The sequence below is a fragment of the Echinops telfairi genome, unplaced genomic scaffold, assembly GCF_000313985.2.
Source record: "Echinops telfairi isolate 266 unplaced genomic scaffold, ASM31398v2 ScPeMD7_7;HRSCAF=31, whole genome shotgun sequence".
In the NCBI taxonomy this organism is placed as follows: domain Eukaryota; kingdom Metazoa; phylum Chordata; class Mammalia; order Afrosoricida; family Tenrecidae; genus Echinops; species Echinops telfairi.
In genome coordinates this window covers 20,885,069-20,906,652 of record NW_022103904.1, presented here as the reverse complement: position 1 = coordinate 20,906,652, position 21,584 = coordinate 20,885,069, and the positions used below count along the sequence as shown (strand labels likewise).

At 54.4% G+C, this 21,584-nt stretch overlaps 2 protein-coding genes across 4 annotated transcripts in view; one reads left to right on the top strand and one right to left on the bottom strand.

Annotated features, from left to right (window-relative positions):
* Nucleotides 1-7,921, top strand: part of AEBP1 (AE binding protein 1) — a 10,111-nt gene extending 2,190 nt beyond the window's left edge. The window contains exons 3-21 of one of the 3 annotated variants that reach the window (XM_045286329.1): nucleotides 8-173; nucleotides 825-890; nucleotides 989-1,114; nucleotides 1,259-1,336; nucleotides 2,042-2,119; nucleotides 2,204-2,287; nucleotides 2,380-2,427; nucleotides 3,119-3,228; nucleotides 3,308-3,447; nucleotides 3,756-3,840; nucleotides 3,925-4,069; nucleotides 4,201-4,286; nucleotides 4,644-4,767; nucleotides 4,949-5,145; nucleotides 5,219-5,398; nucleotides 6,085-6,436; nucleotides 6,525-6,664; nucleotides 6,809-6,908; nucleotides 7,038-7,921. In XM_045286329.1, the coding sequence (XP_045142264.1) occupies nucleotides 8-173; nucleotides 825-890; nucleotides 989-1,114; nucleotides 1,259-1,336; nucleotides 2,042-2,119; nucleotides 2,204-2,287; nucleotides 2,380-2,427; nucleotides 3,119-3,228; nucleotides 3,308-3,447; nucleotides 3,756-3,840; nucleotides 3,925-4,069; nucleotides 4,201-4,286; nucleotides 4,644-4,767; nucleotides 4,949-5,145; nucleotides 5,219-5,398; nucleotides 6,085-6,436; nucleotides 6,525-6,664; nucleotides 6,809-6,908; nucleotides 7,038-7,612 (2,880 nt within the window). In that variant the 3' untranslated portion in view covers nucleotides 7,613-7,921. Of the gene's footprint in view, nucleotides 174-824; nucleotides 891-988; nucleotides 1,115-1,258; nucleotides 1,337-2,041; nucleotides 2,120-2,203; nucleotides 2,288-2,379; nucleotides 2,428-3,118; nucleotides 3,229-3,307; nucleotides 3,448-3,755; nucleotides 3,841-3,924; nucleotides 4,070-4,200; nucleotides 4,287-4,643; nucleotides 4,768-4,948; nucleotides 5,146-5,218; nucleotides 5,399-6,084; nucleotides 6,437-6,524; nucleotides 6,665-6,808; nucleotides 6,909-7,037 lie in introns of all 3 variants that reach the window. The other 2 variants (XM_045286331.1, XM_045286332.1) reach the window with 2 other exon arrangements.
* Nucleotides 7,922-8,088: 167 nt separating this feature from the next.
* POLD2 (DNA polymerase delta 2, accessory subunit) lies at nucleotides 8,089-19,900 on the bottom strand. Its single transcript, XM_045286333.1, has 11 exons — nucleotides 19,666-19,900; nucleotides 16,619-16,895; nucleotides 11,353-11,474; nucleotides 10,974-11,097; nucleotides 10,547-10,661; nucleotides 10,169-10,367; nucleotides 9,929-10,009; nucleotides 9,583-9,740; nucleotides 9,191-9,318; nucleotides 8,628-8,729; nucleotides 8,089-8,324 (listed from the first exon to the last, which is right to left on the bottom strand). The coding sequence occupies exons 2-11, from the start codon at nucleotides 16,842-16,844 to the stop codon at nucleotides 8,161-8,163; spliced, it is 1,419 nt and encodes a 472-aa protein (XP_045142268.1). The 5' UTR covers nucleotides 16,845-16,895; nucleotides 19,666-19,900; the 3' UTR covers nucleotides 8,089-8,160.
* Between the last annotated feature and the right edge of the window lie 1,684 nt (nucleotides 19,901-21,584).

The window sequence follows — 21,584 nt, the reverse complement described above, 5'->3', positions numbered from 1 at the left end:
GCCCAAGGAGAAGCCACCCAAGGCCACCAAGAAGCCCAAGGAGAAGCCACCCAAGGCCACCAAGAAGCCTGTAGCTGCAAAGAGGCCTCCCACCCCAAGCCCCTCAGAGACCCTTGAGTGGCCACTGCTCCTGCTTCCCAGCCCTGGCCCCAAGGAACCACCCCAGGAGGGAGGTGTGTACTAGGGCTTTTCTGGAGTGGGGCTCTGACTTACTGGGGTGTGGACAAGGTGGAAGTAGGCTAGGTTACTGCTTCCTGCCGGCCCTCGGGTCTCCCTACTGACAGGGTGTGCTCTGGGGCCTTGTTTTGATGAACTCTTGGCAGCCTGATGGGTGAATTCCCTGTGTCGGGGGCCCTGATGCTTAAGGAGAGGGTGTGGTGACCTTGTAGGAGGGGCTTGTTCTTCACTGCCCTGGGGTCTCGGTCCCCTGGCCCTACCCATGTGTCCCTGGAGTCTGAGTCTGCAGGGCTCCCTCCTGCTTTACAGGGGGTGGGTAACAGCAGCCAAGACATTGAGGCCCATCCTCCCTCTGCAGGAGGAAGGCTTCCTGTCCCCCTGCTTTGGCTGTTTCTGGGTTGCAGGTGGGGCCTTCCCACCCCCCTGGCAGGGTGGAGGGTGGGGGTAGAGGAGACAGGTGTGGTACCGCAGGAGCACCAGTCTGGTGAGTGGCAGCAGCCACCCTGGCCTCAGCATGAGGGTGACCACCTTCGTGCCAGCATTTTCAGTCTAAGATGTGGACAGCCCTGGGCTGAGGTTTCTAGGTAGGGTGGGGGCGGTCAGTGTGTGTCTTCAGCAGGGCACCTCTGCATGTGTGTCCCCCCTAGAGCTGGAGGAGGAGCAGCCCACATTGGATTACAACGACCAGCTAGAGCGGGAGGACTACGAGGATTGTGAGTAGGATGCCCCCCTTGGGTTTGGATTTGGACTCTGAGCAGTGCTTCTGGCCCCGGGGCACAGGTGACCTACCTCAGCACCCCTTCCTCCTCAGTTGAGTACATCCAGCGACAGAAGAAGCCCAGGCCCCCGCCAAGCAGGAGGAGGCCGCAGCCACCTGAGGAGAAGCCTGAGCCTACTCTGCCCCGGCTGGTGGTTGATGGCTTGGAGGAGGAAATCGGTAGGGCAGCTGTATCCTCCTTGGGGCAGTGGAGAGGTTATTGGGGAGGGGGCAGGGAGCTGGATATAGGGGTAAGGATGGCCTGTGGGTCTAGGGTGTGGACCTTTGGGGGCTCTGAGCCTACCCTCCCTATTGTATCCACAGAGCAGCCTCTGGAGCCCCCACAGCCCCTGCCCAACCCTGATTATGGTGGGGGCTATGTGATTCCTGACTATGACGACAGTGAGTATCCAAGACGTGGCAGACGCCTGGAGTCAGAGACTAGGCTACAGTGTCTGCCCGACTGTGGGGACCGTTCTGCTCTGCCCCCTGGAATGGCCCCCTAGCCTCTGCCCCTACCTGCTCTCTTCCCCCTCAGGCGGACCCTCCCCTGGCAATTGCACTGCTTCCTGCTTAGCCCTTGTCCCCAGCACCGGTATCCAGGCCTGCAGCAAAGCTGCTCCTCCCCACTACCCTCACAGCACACCACGGGCATAGTCCTTTCCATTGCCCCTCCCTTCCCAAGCTCGTAGAGCTTACCAGGTTCTCCTCATTGCCCCATGACCCAGGCTTGCCAAAGTAGCCAGGCTGATAGCTCCCCAGGTGTTCAGGATATTCCCTCCATCCTCTACCCAGTGAAGCCTGGGCACTCTTGGTGGCTGCTCCTAGCAGCAGGTCAGGCACCACTCCAGGAGTGCCCAGGCCCCAGGCCCCCCTCCCCCTAGCCGAACACCTGTGGGGCCAGGTTTCCCACCTTACTCAGATCCCTCTCCACCACAGCTGTCATCTGCCAGGCCCCACTGCTCTTCCTTGTGTCCTGCACAGTCCGAGCCCTGTGAGCCAGGAAGCCTGGCAGGCAGTGTGGCTGGATGAACCCAGACCCTTGTAGACTTAAGAATAGGGAACAGTCACCCAGGGCCACTCTCAGCAGGCCTCTCGCTTTCACAGTGGACTACTACTTCCGGCCTCCTCCTCATCTGAAGCCGGACGCTGAGCTGGACACAGACGAAGAGAAGGAGACGATGAGTGCGTGGAACCAAACTATTGTTCTTGCACCTGCTTCCCCGAGGTCCAGCGCTAGGTTAACAGATCCTCCTGCTTTATCCTCAGAGAAACCCAAAAAGGAGGGCAGCAGCCCCAAGGAAGAGGAGACGGACGCCAAGTGGGCTGTGGAGAAGGGCAAGGACCACAAAGGTGTGCCTGTGGACCGGGATGGGGAGTGGGACTGAGGTTGGTAGGGTGGTATCTGGACCCTCACCATGACTCCTCCCTTTATTGCTCCACAGGGCCCCGAAAGGGCGAGGAGGAGGAGTGGGTTCAAATAGAGAAAATCAGTGAGTCTGTCCCCTGGAGTGAGGGTCTGGTAGCCGGTGACCTGCCTGAAGCCAAAGTCCTGGGACCCAGGCCCAGATTCCCTGGCAGCCACTCCCGCACCCTAATACCCTTGTCTTCTCCTAAATTTCCGGATTCCTGGGAGAAACCTTGCTTCCATGGGCACCTCCACTTGAGTTTGGATGCTGGGCGGGCGGGCCGGGCTCAGCAACTCAGATTGGACAGCTAGAGCAGAGCAGAGATCCCTGGGGCTACTGAGCTTTGGTGGGTGTGGTGGGGAGAGGTCAGACCCTTGGGGTGGTGGAGTGAAATCCCAGCCTCGAAGAATGACCTATTTGACCTTCAGATGAGCCTCTCACCTCTCCAGGAGTAGGTAGCGTTGGCCAGTTCTTCAGATGAGAAGGCTAAGCCTGGGGAGTCAAAGGACATCCTAGTAACTGGGAGCTGCTCCCATCCTAAGTTTGAGTGACAGTTGGAGTGGGCCGGGCCAGCAGCATTATCAGGGGGATTGGTGACTCCCCCCAACCCACTGATTCAGTGGGCACTAGCTGGCTGAGGTCTGGCTGTCTTCTCTTTGATACAGCAGGTGTGGGCATTGGCCCCTGAGTCTTGGGGCTCCTGGATTTTGGGTATGGTAGAGTCAATGGGCCTGCAGTTTGAGGTGCCTGCAACCTGGGGTGCTATGTCCCCTAGAATGCCCCCCTGTTGGGATGGAGTCACACCGAATCGAGGACAACCAGATCCGTGCCTCCTCCATGCTACGGCATGGCCTGGGTGCACAGCGTGGCCGGCTCAATATGCAGGTGGGCTTCTGGGTGGCCCCTCCTAGCCTGGGCCGGGGCTCCTCCTGCTCCCACTCAGGCCCCCTGCCCGCTTCCCCAGGCAGGGCCCAACGAAGACGACTACTATGACGGGGCATGGTGTGCTGAGGATGACGCACAGACACAGTGGATTGAGGTGGACACGAGAAGGACCACCAGATTCACTGGTGTCATCACCCAAGGCCGGGATTCCAACATCCAGTACGCTGCTGGGGGTGTGGGGGCTGTAGGCCCCATGAAAATCCTACTTGGGACATCCCCCTGGGCTGGGCCTAGCCAGAGAAGGCCCCTAGACTTCAGTCGGGCTGAAACCATAACCCTGTTCCCAACCCCGTCACAAGTTGAAACTTTCCAGATGAGCAAACCAGACCCGAGGGGACAGGTAGCCTGGCCCAGTCCCTCCCACACATTGGGAGCCCTGACTGGCTCCAGCAGATGGCTCCGGACCTCTGAGTGCCGGATGGTAGAGGGTGGCCTTGCTTTGACTAGCCCGTTCCCTGTACCCACAGTGATGACTTTGTGACCACTTTCTTCGTGGGGTTCAGCAATGACAGCCAGACGTGGACTATGTACAGCAACGGCTATGAGGAAATGGTGGGTGCTTCCTCTTGGGGCCCGGCTCTGCACCATGGTCAGTGGCTGGATGGGCGGCTGTCCTGAGTCTCTCTCTGTCCCCAGACCTTCCATGGCAATGTGGACAAGGACACACCTGTGTTGAGCGAGTTCCCTGAGCCACTGGTGGCCCGCTTTATCCGCATCTACCCACTCACCTGGAACGGCAGCCTCTGCATGCGCTTGGAGGTGTTGGGCTGTCCGCTGGCCCGTGAGTGGTCGGTCGGGGTGGGGATGGAATGGGAGGAGAAAAGATCGGAGTGCGGTGGGTGGGAGGGTGGCCATTGTGGGGAGGCGGCCAGGAGGCAGCAGGCTACTCGGGTCTCACCTTCCCATCTGCAGCTGTCTACAGCTACTATGCGCAGAATGAGGTGGTGGCCACTGACAACCTGGACTTCCGCCACCACAGCTACAAGGACATGCGCCAGGTGGGGAGGACCCTTGCTTTGGGCTGGCGCGTGTGGTCTTTGCTCAGGGTCTGGTGTCCGGCTTCTGGGGGTGGGGGTGCTCCTGCCTAATCCCTGGGGATTACTGCATCCCTCCCTCATCAGGGCTGAGCCAGGTGGCCCTGCTGGTCCCCAAGAGGGAAGTTAAGACAGACCCCTCAGGGCCCTCTCCATGCTATGGTGGCACCTGAGAGGGACTGGGGTCCCTGCAGGGCCCCTCCTGCCCCTTCTGGTGGGGGTCCTCCAAATAGGGACTCCTCACCAGAGCAGAAAATGGGAGCGGCTGGGGTTCATTGGATGTGGGGAGGGGGACTCTGAATCTCAGCCCACCCCCCTCAGCTGATGAAGGTTGTGAACGAAGAGTGCCCCACCATCACCCGCACGTACAGCCTGGGCAAGAGCTCCCGTGGCCTGAAGATCTATGCCATGGAGATCTCAGACAACCCTGGTGACCATGAGCTGGGTGAGCAGGGGGCTGTGGGTCAGTCCTGGGCCCCCAGGCTCCTCCCCTCCTGCCTGTGCTCAACTGAGGGTCTCCTCCAGGTCCTCCAGTGCCTGGGTCCATCTACTCAGCCCCCACCCTCCCTTTCTAATACTACTAGCCGTGGCGGCTAGGAGCTTGCTGAGCCTCCCCGCCCTTACAGGAGAGCCAGAGTTCCGATACACAGCTGGCATCCATGGCAATGAGGCGCTGGGCCGGGAGCTGCTGCTGCTTCTCATGCAGTACCTGTGCCGCGAGTACCGCAATGGGAACCCGCGCATCCGCAGCCTGGTGCACGACACACGGATCCACCTGGTACCCTCACTGAACCCCGACGGCTACGAGGTGGCAGCACAGATGGTGGGTTGGTAGGGCAGGGGTGATGGTGGGGCTGCAGCTGGGCAGCAGGGCCTGACAACCTGGTTCCCCACAGGGCTCAGAGTTTGGGAATTGGGCGCTGGGACTGTGGACGGAGGAAGGCTTTGACATCTTTGAGGACTTCCCAAATCTCAACTCTATGCTTTGGGCTGCCGAGGAGAAGAAATGGGTCCCCTACCGGGTCCCAAACCATCACCTGCCTATTCCTGAGCGCTACCTTTCCCCGGATGCCACGGTGAGGCTTTTTTTGTTCTGACGCAGTCTTTATTCTAAGACAGTGCCCTTGGGGCTGGAGAAGGGGCATTCTTCCCGGGGACGTGTCAGTCTGGGGTCGATGTCCGTACCTGGGGGGCAGCACCCTTGCAGGGTGCAGGGCAGACACTTTCCTGGAGCTCCCAGTGAGCACAGGATGAGCCCTGCCAGCACAGAAACGAGAAGCGGAGTCAGAGGGCACACGAGCAGCCTTGGGCGGGTTGGAGCCGGTGCCAGGCCGTCCACAGGCAGCAGCTCAAGGGCAGGAATGCTGGGCCTCAGTAGGGGTCCGAGGAGAGCTGCCCCTCCAAGGTCTGGCACGTGGCATCCTGCAGAGACGTGAGGTGACCGTGGGGACTCATGCCCATGGGCCGGGTGACGCGGTGCCTGGAGAGCCTGTCGAACATGTTCACCAGCTTCACCGCCTCATGCTCCTTCTGCTCCTCCGTCATGCACTCCATGGGGTTGGGCAGCTTCTCCTCCACTCGGCCTGTCAGTGGGTTGATGGTCTTGGCCATAGTCCTGGCCAGGCTTGGCGTCCTGGGGAGCTTAACTCCAGGCACCCAGGCACCCAAACCTCAGTTTCTGCCATTTGTCCATGCCGGAGGTGGGCAGAGGGAGGTGCTTGGTGACCCCCGACCTCATGTGTCCCCACTGGTGGTCCCACAGGTATCCACGGAGGTGCGGGCCATCATCACCTGGATGGAGAAGAACCCCTTCGTTCTGGGGGCAAACCTGAATGGTGGCGAGCGGCTTGTGTCCTACCCTTACGACATGGCCCGTACACCAACCCAGGAGCAGCTGCTGGCTGCAGCTATGGCAGCCGCCAGGGGGGAGGACGAGGATGAGGTGTCCGAGGCACAGGAGACCCCGGACCATGCCATCTTCCGCTGGCTGGCCATCTCCTTTGCCTCCACTCACCTCACCATGACGGAGCCCTACCAGGGCGGGTGCCAGGCCCAGGACTACACGAGTGGCAGGGGCATCGTCAACGGAGCCAAGTGGAACCCCAGATCGGGGAGTGAGTGAGGCCTGGGGGCATGGGCGCTATAGTTGGGGAGACCAAGTGTGGACACCGTGGTGACTGTGGCTGTTTGTCCCTGCCCCAGCCATCAACGACTTCAGTTACCTGCACACCAACTGCCTGGAGCTCTCCATCTACCTGGGTTGTGACAAGTTCCCCCACGAGAGCGAGCTGCCGCGGGAGTGGGAGAACAACAAGGAGGCCCTGCTCACCTTCATGGAGCAGGCAGGCACCCGGGGGCGCAGCAGCAGGGAGAGGGGCCGAGGGCCATGGGCGCGGGCAGCAGGGAGGAGAGGGCCGAGGGCCAGGTTGGGCCCTGCACGGTCGCTGGGAGGGCTTCCATGCGGCACGTTTGCCCTCAACCTGTAGGTCCACCGCGGCATTAAAGGGGTGGTAACAGATGAGCAGGGCATCCCCATCGCCAATGCCACCATCTCTGTGAGTGGCATCAACCATGGTGTGAAGACAGGTACGGTACCCGACTCCCCAAGGGCCCCCCTTCATCCTCCCTGACAGCAGAATACCAGTCTGTGTAAGGGGGTGGGGCGGGGGCAAGCAGTGAGCGTTTGGAGACGTCACACGGGCCCTTGCTCTGCAGCGCACGGGGGCGATTACTGGCGCATCCTGAACCCGGGTGAGTACCGTGTTACAGTACACGCGGAGGGCTACACTCCGAGCTCCAAGACCTGCAACGTCGACTATGACATTGGTGCGACGCAGTGCAACTTTATCCTTGCGCGCTCGAACTGGAAGCGCATACGCGAGATCATGGCCATGAACGGAAACCGGCCCATCCCTCGCATCGACCCGTCCCGCCCCATGACCCCCAAGCAGCGGCTGATGCAGCGCCGCCGCCTGCAATACCGCCTGAGGATGCGGGAGCTTATGCGTCTGCGCCGCCTCAACTCCACAGTGGGCCCGGCGCCCTCTACCAGCCCGCCTCCCACCCAGCCACCCAGGCCTCCCACCCAGCCACCCAGCCCTGCGCCGGGCACATGGAGCTCCTTGTCCTCGACCACTGCTGGCTGGGAGGAGGAGTTGGAGACCGAGACCTACACGGAGGTGGTGACGGAACTTGGGACTGAGTTTACACTTGAGGAAGAGCTGGACACGGGCCCAGAGGCCCCCTTAACGACGGTAGAGACCTACACCGTGAACTTCGGGGACTTCTGAGGGGCAGGCAGCTCACTAGCATTCACCATGCTGAGTGCGGCCCATGTGACGGGGGTCTGGCTAGGAACTACTCAGCTTCCTCGGGGAACCGTCCTGCCCTTCTGAGGGGGCAAGACTGTGACCAGGAGCTGAGGGCCAGAGCTGTGCACAAGCCGTCAGGCCTGAGTGGGTCCTGCCCTGCTCTGCCCTAGCCGGCGAGTGCCTGTGCTGGGGTACGGGGTGGGTTAAGATGGGCACGGGTCAGAACAGGTGGAAGGAACGGATCAGTCCCCTAGCTAGGTCCTTCTAATAAAACACTTCCACAGCACACAGCTCTCTCACCTATGGCCAATTTGAGGAGGGAAAGGGAAGTTAGGGCCTTCTTAGGGAGGGTGGAATACTTGCATTCACCTCATCGTCTTCTCTGTAGCAGTTCCCCTGGCCAGAGAGCGGCCGGGAGGGTTCTGAGTCACTCCAAGAGCCTGAGGCACGGGAAGCAATGTTGAGGATTTATTTACAAAGTGAAGGCTGGTGCAGCCCTGGCTGCTAGTCAAACATGCCTTGGCAGGTCAGGGGCAACGATCTGGGCCTCCCAGGTCCTCTTCATCCTCCGCCCCAAAGCCTGAGAAGCTGATAGGCTGGCAGGCCAGGCTGCGCAGGTTCACAAGGCAGGCAGTCTGCGTGGTACTGAAGTCTGGGACAGCCACCAGTAGCACAGTCTGGTCCTCGGGGCCTAGGAGGGAATCACATGGGAACCCCCCTTAGTTCCTGGGTACGTCCTTCTCCAAGAGCACAGAAGCCCATTGGGCCCACTTAAGGATGGGACCAGCACACAAGCCCAAGGTTGGGGGCATGGTAGCTCCAGGCCTGCTCTGGGTACACCCAGCTGGCCATCCCCCAGTTCCCTCTAATGACATTCCAGGCCTTATGTCAAATAACAGTCCTGCTGAAGACCCTGGTATCTGCCCCACGGGCGGCGGGGATCCCCTAGGGCGGCTCTTCAACCCCACTGCAGGTTTGCTCATAGGATGTTTACCTTGGATGACTTTGGAGCCAAAGCTGGGGGTGTTGCCACAAAAGTAGACATGAGGGCACTCGGGAAAGATGAAGGGGTCCGTTTTGTAGAAGGGGTAGCAGCCTAGAAGAAAAGAAGGGCTTCTGCCATTGGAGCGTCCCGGGGTGCAGCTCTCTCTTGCTGGCACCCGGCCCTCAACTTGCCTTGTGCCCAGCACCCTGAATGATGATCAGACTGTCTCCAGGCCCTGTTATGTGACCCTGGGAAGACCACAAAGGCAGTGCAGGGCAGGTAAAGGCTGGTCAGTGAATTCTAGCTGCTTTCTCCCTTGGGGTGAGTACTCGACACAGGGCAGTGTGCTCCGAGGCCCCCAACTTCCAACACATTCCCAGCATCTTTGGCCCCAAGCAGGGCCTTGCCACAGACAGAATAAAATTCTAGAATAGCTTCCAGAAGAGCAGCAAGATTTTGCTTGTTTTTTTAGACAGGCCATGGCAATTTAGTGACTGCAGATCAGCACCAAGAAGCCCTCTGAGCACGCAGGAGCCTTGTTCCTGGTCCTCCTGGCCCTTTGGTCCAGTTACCTAGGGTATCAGGAGCTGTGGGGCTGATGTGACGGACTCGCAAAGTCCACTCCAGGATCTCCAGGTGATTCTGCATGCTGCTGTACCGGAAGATGTCACTCACATTCTGTCCGGATGTCCCCAGGAATCTGCAAGACAAGGCTCACTGAGCCTCAGCCAGAGGAGGTGGCTACTACTAGTCTACCCCCAGCAGCACAGTGGCTCCTGAGAACTCTGCCACCCCGGGGCCCACTGGGGCTCCAGCTGGGCAGTGTTCCTAGGCCAGCCTTGAGACCTGAAGGCTGGCTCCAGATCGGCCCTGTCATTTCTATCTGAGCCACTGTTCTGACCACCCCTCACTATTCCCAGCAGAGGCCAAAGGCCACTGGTTCAGACTGGAGTTACTCTCGTACCTGACTCCATCGATGGTGGCCTGGTAGGGGTTGGTGACCAGTTGTAGTGTGGAATAGGCAGTGGCCAGCGGGAACATGCAAGGGTGTAGGGGCTGCTGGGGCAGTGTATAGTTGGTTGGGTCAAATTCACCAGGCATCACGTCCACGGGCACGGAGGTCTAAAGGAACAGAGAAGTGCAAGAGAACCTGGCAGGAAGCCACTTGTGCTCAAGTGACCGAATCTTCCTTTCCCTGCCCATCTAATGTCTCAGAGACTGACCTCTGTTCCCCACCCCAGGCTCCCTGGCTGCTGTTCCCAGGCCAGGCTGGGCCTGGACTCCAGCTCCCGCTCCACACCCAGTCTTACACTCAGCTGCAGGAGAATCTCATCCAGCATCTTGACAGCTTCCACACTGGCGGCCTGGGCTTTCTTGGTGAGGTACTTGGCCTAGTAAGAGATGCCCAGGAGGCACAGGGGGTCAAGTGAGGCTGAGGTCAAGGGAACCCGAGGGCCCGAGTGTAACACCAGGTGTTGTGTGTGAGGCCTACACTGCCTCAGGGCCCTCACACCCACTGTTTGGGATCTCGCTTAGGGCGGCCTGAGTACCTTATTGATGGAGTCTCTGCTCTGGGTGTTCTGGCTGAGCAGGTTCCCAGCCAAGATGACCCGGGAGATGTGGGCAGCACTGCACTGCTCGCCTTCGTCCCCCAGCTGCCCCGTCACTACGTCCACCAGCAGCTGGGTGCCCAGCAGACTCTCGCCACCGCCTCCACCGAGACCTAGGCCGGACACCAGCAGTACATACCTGGACACAAAGGAAGGAGGCTGGGTGCCACACTGGGAACACGTCAGCCCCCAGCAGGGCTCCTTGGGGATCAGGCAATGTATGCTTGGCAGCCATCAGGGAAAGGGGTGGGGGCTCCCTTAGACTGGAGTTACTGACAGGCTCCCTCCCGTTAGATGCTCCCAAGAGCCTGCTCCTACCTGTCTGTGTCTGGGGAAGCCATCGGCTTCTGAGGCGCCAGGTCAGCAAAGCAGTGATCCTGTACCAGAAACTTCCCATCGTCTCTCACGGAGCCAAACACAGCCAGGACCGTACCTGGGGAGTGATGGGCATCAGGGCCAAGGGGAGGGAGGCCAGGAGGCCATGCCTCTCCTTCTATTCAAATACTCACCGCCACTGAATCAACACCTAGACAGGTGCAACCAGCCAGTTTTCTTGCTGTGCCAATGGCACCTGAATGCCATGACCTGCATTCCTGCTGTGGGTCTCTTACCTATGTCTTCTGCCGACGGCCTCCTCCTGCCTCAACTCAGTGGACTGCTCCAGCAGGTAAGCACAGGGCCCTCTGCTGTACCTCTGAGGTGACCGGAGAAGAGACATCCCCAGCACACGCTGGCCTGTCCTCACCTGTGACCAGCTTTGACACGTCGATGGTGCCTTCCAGTTTGATTCGCTGCAATTCATCTTCCAAGATCAGCTCATCGTCTGGGTGGATGTATTTGCTCCGAGGAGGCTGAGGCAGCAGGTTGTGCTGGAATGTGCAGTGAGAGACTTCTTAGGCCACAACCTGTCAGGTCCCACTGCCATATGAGTGGGGCGGCCCTGCAGCCAACTCTTCTGCAGTCCACCTGATTGGACCCTCTCCCCCCTCCCAGGGCCAGTCCAAGTCCCGGGGTCAGAGTTAAAGGTCCACCTGCAGAACTCAGAACGCATTGGTGGCCCAAGGGCAAGTTCTCCAGCGAGGTGAGGCTCCATTCTTTCCATGCCCCGCAACTCGGGGTCTCACCTCCTCACTGACTTCCTGCAGGATGGAGGGCTGAAGCTGCATGGCCTTGAAGAGGGTCCCTATCACACAGCACTCCTCGCCGGGCTGCAGCTCACACAGCTTCTTCAGTTTCACTGCACTGCCTGGGCACAGGGACAGAGCCTCAGGGAGGAGCCCATCTCCGCCCTAACGTTCCCCAGGGGGAAGAACATCAAGAGCAAGGGAACAAGAACTGCTCTGGATGTGCCAGACCCTATAAGCTGTCACGATTGTCCATCTGAGGGGGTGGCAGGAGGCAGACGTGCCCACAGGTCATGTGACCACGGAACAGAGCTCAGAGTGAGGCAGCCATGAGTCTTGGACCACCAGGCGCAGGCGGAAGAGGCAAGAGAGGCTGGTTACCCAGAGCCCCTGAGGGACTGCTGGCCTCCAGAGTGCCTTTCGGTTTAAGCTCTGTTGGTGGTGCGGCAGCAGCCATACACTGGGCACTAAGACGCTGCGCTCCTTTACTTAGACCGACATTCTAACACCGATGCTCGGGAAGAGGCAGGCTGCCACGTCTGGCATAACCCTGCCCTAAAAAACGGGACAGTTTAAGAGTTTGGCTTCTTCCACATGCTCCAAGTGCCTTGTCCTGTCAGGTCAGCTGAGAGCCCTAAACTGTGAAACTACGTTGGTGGCCCCGTTCCAGTGGAGGCGGCTGCTTGTTTGCCCAGTGCCTCATCCCGTCTCTGTGCTAAGCGCTCTTGGCATGGTGCTGGGCTACTTGGCGGCTATGAGCTTGGGCAGGCTCGGTGTTCTGACCGAGAGGCACAGAGGAGTTGGGAAGTAGGGACTGAGAGTAGAGAAGCTTGGTGTGTGAGTGGAGGCTGGAGAAGGGCAGGGGGTGGAGGAGGGAGCGCACAGGAGCAGGGAGCTCTAAGTGCTTGCTTACTTGCAAAGAGGAAGGAATACACTTTCCACGAGGCCTCCAAAGGCTGGAGGGAAAGCTGGAGGTGGCAGAGACGTGTAGACGCTTGACCAGCCCTTTCTTAGCGACTTGTGACTGGCACAGTCCGGGCTCCTCCTGCCCTATTGTACTTGAGTCCCATTCCACAGACCTGGCATCGGGGAGAGTAATTAAAATCCCCACGGGCTTAGAGGAAAGTAGGGAAAATGGTACTGGAAGTGGAAGAAAGGAGAGCTTTTCTAACTAGAAGTGGAAAGTATCATGTCACTCTGGCCTGTGGTAAAGTAAAATACAGAAAATATCCCCCAAAGAATGTGATGATTTAGTTAGACACTTTTCTGGTTCACTGAGGAGGGTGCCCCCTGGCTTTTCCCAGATGCTTGTAAGAAACACAAGTCCAATGACTGTAACATCATCCACCATGCTTAGTTAGCACTGGGGATAATAAAAGTAAATCAGATAAAGTCTTGGTCTACAAAAATAGGGTTAAAAATTGGAGACAAAATTGAAAACAGCAAGCACATCACCCAAAAGTGGAAAAAGAGGATGGAATTCCTGCTTTACCACCAAGAGCAACCCAACCTGCAGGAGATATTACCATGAAAGGGATGGAGAAAATGAAAGATTCAAGTGACTCAGGCCAGTGTGTTAGGTACATGGAAGATTAGTGCCAAGGGACAGCAGATTCCTGCCCTCAAAGGTGGGAACCCCCATTTGTCCTTCTGTAGAGACTTGTGTGTGCAGCTGTCATGCTGGAAGCGATGTCACTGGGATTGCAAACGTCAGCAGGGTCACCCAAAGTGAACCGGTTTCAGCAGAGCTTCCAGACTGAGATCATAAAGAAGGATTTGGCTGCCCACTTCAGAGAAGGCGGCGGCTGAAAATCTTGTGCGGAGCACGGGAAAGCACTGTCAAGACACCGAAGGTCAATGAATGGAAGCAGAACAGTGTCAGAGGCGGTGCCTGAGGACGGGCCCCAGGCGGGAAGGCTCTCACAGTGTGCCTGAGGAGGAGCTGCTCTCTCAAAGTAGAGCCAAACCCGGTGAGCAGGTAAAGCCTGTGAGAGTGGAGTCTTCAATCTTCATTTGTTGATGGGGCACAACTCAAGGTGAGAAGGAACAGCTGCAAAATTCTAATAATTGGAACTTGGCACGTATGAAGTATGAGTAGGAAAATTGAAAGTAGTCACAAATGAAATACAACGTATAAAGATTGATACCCTGGGCATGAGTGAGCTGAAATGGACCGGTATTGACATTCTGAATCAGAAAATAATAAGGTTAACTAAGCTGGGAATAACATAATCAAGAGGAATGGCCTTGTACTCATGGTCCCAAAGGCCACGCATGCCAAGATCTATACTGAAATACAATGGATCTCTCCACCTTCAAGGAAATCTGGTCAATACGACTATTCAAATTTATGCACCAACTATGAAAGCTAACTAACCCTCTGCCATCCAGTCGATGCTGACTCGCCCCAATTGTATAGGACAGGTCAGAATTGTCCCTGTGAGTTTCCAAGCCTGTAACTCTTTACGGGAATAGAAAATGGCAGGTGGTTTCCAACTGCTCACCTTGCCTACTGCAGCCCACTGCATAACCACTACACCACCAGGCTTCATGAACGCTGAAGAATTCCACCAACATCTTCAGACTGAAATCGATCAGCCATACGACCAAGATGCACTCAGAATTAATGGCAATTGGAATGTAAAAGTTGGAAACAAAGGCACAGTAGTTAGAAAAAATATTCTCACTGATGGAAATGAAGCTGGAGATTGCATGATAGGATTTTGCAAGACCAATGACTTGTTCGTAGCAAATACCTTTTTTTAACAACACAAACAGGGATTGTATGTGTAGATTTCTCCAGACTGAATACACAGAAATCACATTGATTATGTCTGTGGGAAGAGATGATGGGGAAACTCAACATCAGCAGCTAAAACCAGGCCAAGGACTGACTGTGGACCGAGATGTTCAAATGATACTATGGCAGTTCAGGTGGAAGCTGAAGAAAATGAAAACAAGTTCACAAGAGCCAAACTATGGCCCGAGTTGGAAATATCATGGCTGGGGTCTGGTGCACCTTCATCCTCAAAGTAACATCCTTGCTTTCCAGCACTCTAAAGAGGTCTTGTGTAGCATATTTACCCAATGCAGCACGTCTTTGGATCTCAACTACTGCTTCCATGAGTACTGATTGTAGATTCAAACAAGTCAAAATCCCTGACAACTTCAACCCTTTCTCAGCGACTTGTTCATGATCAAGAGGTAGTTAGTTGTACAAGTGGAACAAGGGAATATTGTATGGTTTAAAGTCAGGACAGATGTGCTTCAGGTGGTATCCTTTCATCATACTTAATAGGTATGCTAAGCAAATCATCAGAGAAGCTGGGTGAATGAAGAAGAGTGTGGCATTAGGATTGGAGGAAGGCTTATTAACAGACTACTATATGTAGATACACAACCTTGATTGATGAAAGTGAGGAGGACTTGAAGCACTTGATGAAGATCAAAGACGGCAGCCTCCAGTATGGATTACAACTCAACGTAAAAAAGACCCAACTTCTCATGACTGGACCGATAGTTAGCATCGTGATAAATGGAGAAAAGGTTGACGTTGTCAAGGCTTTTGTCTTACTTGGATCCACAATCAGTGCTCATGGAAGCAGCAGTCAGGAGATCAAAGCCGTGCTGCAGTGGGTGACTCTGCTACAGGAGACCTTTTCAGGGTTGAAAAGCAAGGATGTTACTTTGAGGACTAAAGTGCATTCAACCCAAGGCCATGCATGGTCTTTTCAATCGCTTCATACGTGCGCTAAAGTTGGTTAATGAATAAGACTGAAGAAAAATCGATGGACTTCAATTGTGGTGCCGGAGAAGAATACTTGAAGTAGCATGGGATGTGAAAAGAACAAACAAATCTCAGAAGTACAGCCAAAGTGCTTCTTAGAGGCAAGAATGGCAAGCCTTTGTCTTACATAGGGTAGGCATGTTGTCAGGAGAGACCAGTCCCTGGAGGAGGGACATCATGCTTGCTAAAGTAAAGGGGCAGTGAAAAAGAGGCAAGTCCTCGACAAGACGGACTGACACCAAGTCTGGCTAGACCAGAGGGCGTACACTGGTGCAGATAGGAACTGGAAACACAGGGACTCCAGGGCGGATGATCCCTTCAGGACCAGTGGTGTGAGTGGTGATACTGGGAGGGTAGAGGGAGAGTGGGTTGGAAAGAGGGAACCGATCACAAGGAACTATATGTGACCTCCTCCCTGGGGGAAGGACAACAGAAAAGTGGGTGAAGGGAGACGTCGGACAGGGCAAGATATGACAAAATAATAATTTATAAATTATCAAGGGCTCATGAGGGAGGGGGGAGGGATGAGGGACAGGAAAAATGAAGACCTAATGCCGGGGGCTTAAGTGGAGAGCAAATGTTTTGAGAATGATGAGGGCAATGAATGTACAAATGTGCTTTACACAAATGATGTATGTATGGATTGTGATAAGAGTTGTATGAGCCCCTAATAAAACGATTAAAAAAAAAAAAGACGGACTGACACAGTGGCTCCAGCCTGGGCCCCATGGTCAGGGTGGTGCAGGGCCGGGTGGAGTTTTGTTTTGTTCTGTTGTGTGCAGGGTGGCCTGTGGCACCTCACAACACATGTGAGAAGGGGGAACAGATACGTGAAACCACCTCACTTTGGTGAAGAGGCAGTTTCCTTGGGGATGGGTAGGCCGCTCCTTCCTTTTCCTCAGCAAGGTGTGCTACCTCTAGATACCTACCACACTATCCCACTGGGGCTCCTGGTCACACCTGCAAGTGACCTGACAGAAGGTAAAGACAATTTCGCTCTGCTGAGGAAAGAATCACCCTCACCACTGACCCCAAGGTCTGACTTCAAATCAGACTCTGAACTCCACTTTCATTTGCAAACTCAGATTATTGGTCTGAAACCCAATGACCTTATGAAGAAACTGAAGCGCCCAGAAACTTTCGTATGGGGAAATGGGATCCGTTAATGCTTTAGTTCCGCCAGGTTTCTTGCCCAGTATTTCTCGAATCCCTGGCTACTTTCTAGGGGATGGTGGGGGTCCAGAAAACCCCAACTCACCGCCATCGCTTCAATTTGGACTCACCGTGACCCTGTAGGATGAAAGTAGAACTGCCCGTGTTTCTGAGGCTGTACATCCCTCCAGGAGTACAAAGCCTCATCTTTCTCCCATCTTTCTCTCTCTGGCGGGTTTGATCACGTGGTTAGAGCCGATTTCGAACCCACCACACCACCAGGGCTGTTCATAGTATGGAAAGCATCCCCCCGAAACTGCCACTTACCCCAGTGCTGCTGGGCCCGGTTCGCCAGGAAGGGTCTCATCTGGATGAGGCGGGTGGCGTAAATGTGGGCATACTGCCGGCTAAAGCTGCGCTCTCCAAGCCGGAAGGGTTGCGAGGAGTTCGTGTACGCCACTATGGGGACCCGGGCAAAAGTGGGGGTACTGGCTGATAACGGAGACAGCAGGGTGGGTACCCTCTGGGCAGCCTGCTCAGAGAACATGGTCATGCTCCTGCCTGGTCTGGTCCAGGAGGTTGCTCCCAAGCCGAGATGGTGGTTCTGCAAGGACACAAGCAACCCCTTCTTATCTCCAGAGCAAGAGCACCCCCCTATAGCGCAACCAAGCTGATCTCCATGCAGCCACAGGGCGCTGGGAACCACAGGCCCCGCTGTGGTCAGCCTCTGTACATGTACTATGTCTAGCTACCAGCCCTGTAGCCTTCATCTCTAAAGAGGGCAAAGGAAAGCCAGGAATGTTCTCCAACAGAGTTCCTGGAGCTTTCCCCAAGCTCAGAATCCGGAATCCACAGCCTGCTCCTCATCTGCATGGGGACCGTGAGGAAACTCAAGCTGTCCACCTTGACCCTGCATACCAGTGCCTGCCCCGCTCAGGGCAGGAAGCCAACCTTTTATTAAGTAAGCCTGCCATAAAATTATAACAATAAGCCTGCTGCTAAAGTTAATGGATTAGCAGTACTCAATGGGACAGAGTAGAACTGCCCCAAAGCTGTATAAATGTTTATGGAAGCAGATCTGTACCTCTCTCCTGAGGAGTTGCTGGTAGGTCCTAACTTCTGACTGGTTGACAGCTTTAACCACGCCATCACCAGGGCTCCTCTCTTACTAATAGTACCACATGAAACACAAATCAATCCTCTGCTCAAATTTCTCCAAAGGTTTCCCCATTTACCACAGAAACCCAAGTCCTCCCATGGTCCAAGAGCTGCCCCACTGCCACTTCTCACTGCATACCCATTTTACCCCGCTGGCCCTGACACTGCCTGGGCACCCCAGGACGCTCCACCTCAGGCCTCTGCACTCCCAGTCTTGCTGTCTAGAAGGCTCTTTTCTTTTATAGTTCAAGGCTCACTTGCTCTCAAATGTTACCTCCTGGAGGCCTTGTCTGACGAGCTCTCTGTTTAAAACTATAACTTTCCCCTGGCAATTCTTCCTCTCCACGTTTTCTTTTTCCCTTTCCATTGCACTTGCCATCTAAAACTACAAGAGCAGAAACCCCTTTAAAAAAGTTTTACTCAAGCGGCCATCTAGCTGAGAAGCAACAAAGTCCACATGGAAGAAGCATACCAGCCTGTGTCGATCAGGCATCAAAGAACAAAAAATTATATCATTGTGTATGAGGGGGAGTGCAGAGTGGAGACCTAAAACCCAACTGTAGGCAACTGGACATCCCCGCAGGTAGGAGACGAGCTAGTCAGGGTGTAGTATAGCAACAATGAAACATACAACTTTCCTCTAGTTCTCCAAAGTTCCCCTCCACCCCCACCCCACTATCATGATCCCAATTCTACTTTACAAATCCAGCTAGACTAGAGGATGTGCACTGGTACAGAGAAGAGCTGGAAACACTGGGAATCCAGGACAGATAAACCCCTGAGGACCAATGAGTAGTCAAATACCAGGAGGGTAAGGGGAAGGTGGGGGGAGAAAGAGGGAACAGATCACAATGATCTACATATAATCCCCTCTCTGGGGGATGGACAACAGAAAAGTGTAAGACATGAAAAAAAAACCTTTATAAATTATCAAGGGTTCGTTGTATGAGCCCTTAATAAAATGATTAAAAATAAATTATCAAGGGTTCATGAGGGAGGGAGGGGAAAAAATGAGCTGATACCAAAGGCTCAAGTAGAAAAAAAATGTTTTCAGAATGATGAAGGCAACAAGTGTACAAATGTGCTTGACACAATAGATGTATGTATGGATTGTGTGTACGAACCCCCAATAAAATGATTAAAAAAGTTTTATTGGCACTTCACCCACATATCATACAGTTCAATAGTTCAACCATATCAAGAAGGGTTATCCAGTCTTTACCACAATCCATTTAGAACATCCCCCCCCCCATACTACTCATTCATGCAATTTTTTTTTCCATTTCGGCAAAACTACACAACGTTCACCAATTTCACAACTTCTACCTGTATAATTGTCATTGACTATACTCTTTGTGCTGTACAGCTATTATTGTTCCACCGCCGTGAAAATGAACTCCATGCCCCCTATGCAAAAACTCTTCCTTCTTCACCCGTGGTGACCATAGGTCAAGTTTAGTTTTTCCTTTTTTTTAGTAGTTTCTTGATGTAATATTCCACTGTCATACACTTCCATAGTTACCCCCGTTCTATATACATCATCACAATCAACGCTAATGCTGCATTAACTTTTTAGTTTCATTCTTGGAGGTACCACCAGCCCCTAGAATTGTGCTGTCCAATGCCTGCAGTAGACATAGGTCACATACGCCTGTGAGCACTTCCAAGGGGGCAAGCCTGATTTGAGAGGTACTCATCTGACGTTAAAACATACACTGGGTTTCAAGCACTCAGCACAAAGAATATCGCAACAAACGTTTTTACGTACATGTGGAAATGACAATAGTTTGGTTATATTGGATTAAACTGAAAGAAAAACCAACTCCACACCTAAAATCTACTTCATCTATTTTGCCTTTTAAAAATATAGTTATTAAAAAATAGTTATTAGAAAGTTTTAAAATGAATATATGTGGTTGGCATTCTAATGGACAGCTCTGGTCTAGAACCTACGCTGTATGTATTTGTTGGATGTATGACTGCATCTGAATTTTTAAACCCACAGGTGTACACTGGAGGCAGCAGAGGATTCCAGCCTTGTCCTATCACAAGTTCACCGGGCACGGTCTTGCGTCGGCTTCGGTGTAGGGATAAATGAAACCATCTCTGGTTTGCTGGCGGGGGTGCATCTTTCTTCTTCCCTAGCAGACGCTTTAAAATGATTTCTATTAAACCTGTGGGATGCAACGTTTAAACCACACAACCAAACGACGTACGGCTATTTCTGAAGAATCAAGAGACAAATCAGGATAGTCTGGGGGGAAAGGTCTCCCGGGTCGCGTCCCGACTCTTCACTGCCTTCGCGCACTCCCAAGGCTCAGTTAACTAGTTCCAAGCCATGATCTTCTCCCCCAGCCCCCTTTCCCGATTCCCGATGGCTTTCTGCAGCAGTTGCTTAAGACCCGGGCGGCCACGCCTGACGAGAAGCCGGACAACGACAAACGGGCCCTTCCAACGAGTTAAAACAAACGCTGCTCCCGGAGCGACGGCTACTATGTATCCCGACCCCTGGCCTCGAGGGCGCACGTGTCCTGAGCCCCGCGGGCCGCCAAGGCTCGGGTCGCCACCCTCGGGTCCACGAGAGTCCACAGAGGGTGGAAACGGCCGCCGGCTCAGCAGCAAGGTACTCACCTCTTCCCGCGCCGCCGCGCGCCGCCCCGCCCCGCCCCTCGCGGCGCGCCACGTTCCGCCAATCGCGGCGCGCCACGTCCTGCCGTTCGCGCGCGCCGCTCCCGGAAGCCGCGCGAGGCCGGCGCCACGCCCCCGATAGCCGGTCCCCGCGGGGCGGGGCCGGGACGGTCCGAGCGGGCGCATGCGTGGCTTCTGCGGTTAGCTGCTGAGTGCTCTGGTGTCCGGTTACGGTTGGCTCTGCCCGGCCAGCCCAAAGTCCTGGCCCTGTGGTCAGCATGCTTTTGGGGTACTCGGTGCGGCAACTTCATGATGAACGAGCGGGAGCAAGGGGGCCAGATGCAGAGAGCTGACGCGGATCCCTTTGCTGTCCCAGGACCTGAGCCTCGCTTGCTGTCTAATCTCAAAAAACTCAATGCCACGGACCCATAGCGACCCTACAGGACAGGATAGACCCACTCCTGTGAGTCTCCAACCTTGTAACTTCTTACAGCCCCGTTGACGCTCTATTCTGCCTCAGCCCGTTTGCACCCAGATGCAGGGGCAAAACGCAATGGTTGCTAACAGTTAGCCTCATGACTAAGTTGTTTCGCTGAACCTGATAGTTTGAAACCACTAGTTGCTCCGTGGGAGAAAGATGAGGCTTTCTACTCCCGTAAAAAGTTGGCCTCAGAAACCCACAGGGGCAGTTTCACCCTGCCCTATAGGGTCAGCGTGCGCTGGAAGCCACTGGATAGCAGTAAATTTATTATGCCCAGGAATTAATGAAAGTGAATTCCTTTGAACTGTGTTTTTGTTTTGTTGTGCACTATGCCAACTTAAAGGCAATTTTCATGATCTTTTAAAGTGGTTTGGGCTCGATTGAACATGCAAGATGTTTTCACTAAGGGGACAAATGGCTAAGGTTCTGTTAAAAAATATGGGCTAAGATGGAAAAGTGTGGGACTAAGTTTATTTCAACGTATATTTTAAAATTTATTGTTTTGTGTGTGCGTGTGAATTGGATCACAAATTTCTTTTGTGTGTGCGTGTGAATTAGATCAGTTTTCCATTCAATAATTCGTGTGCACTTTGTTTCATCTTATTGATTGCAATCCCACAATGAAAACAGTTACTCCACAGGTTCCCTGTGTTTTCTATTTCTTGTCCCTCTCTCCTAACCCTTCTGAACTTAGTCATGAACAAATGCGGCCCCTTTGATGCCAAGTGGCTGGCTATTATTTTTAATTTTTACATACAGGGCATTTTTCTAACTTTTAATAGCCACACAATCTTGACAAGAATTGATTCGCAAAATTCTAGAAATAGGATGTGTGCTATCCTACTAATTACAAAACACAATAAAATATTTAATGCTTTAGTATTCACCTAAGTTCCCATCCCAGTCCAACACAAGTCCGATGTAAGCCAGGGCCCTCTTCCGATTCAGGCTGGTGACGCAGAAAGGTGAAGCAGGACGCAAGAAGATAACAGACCAGAGGTGCACAGTCCCTAGCTCCAAGGCTGG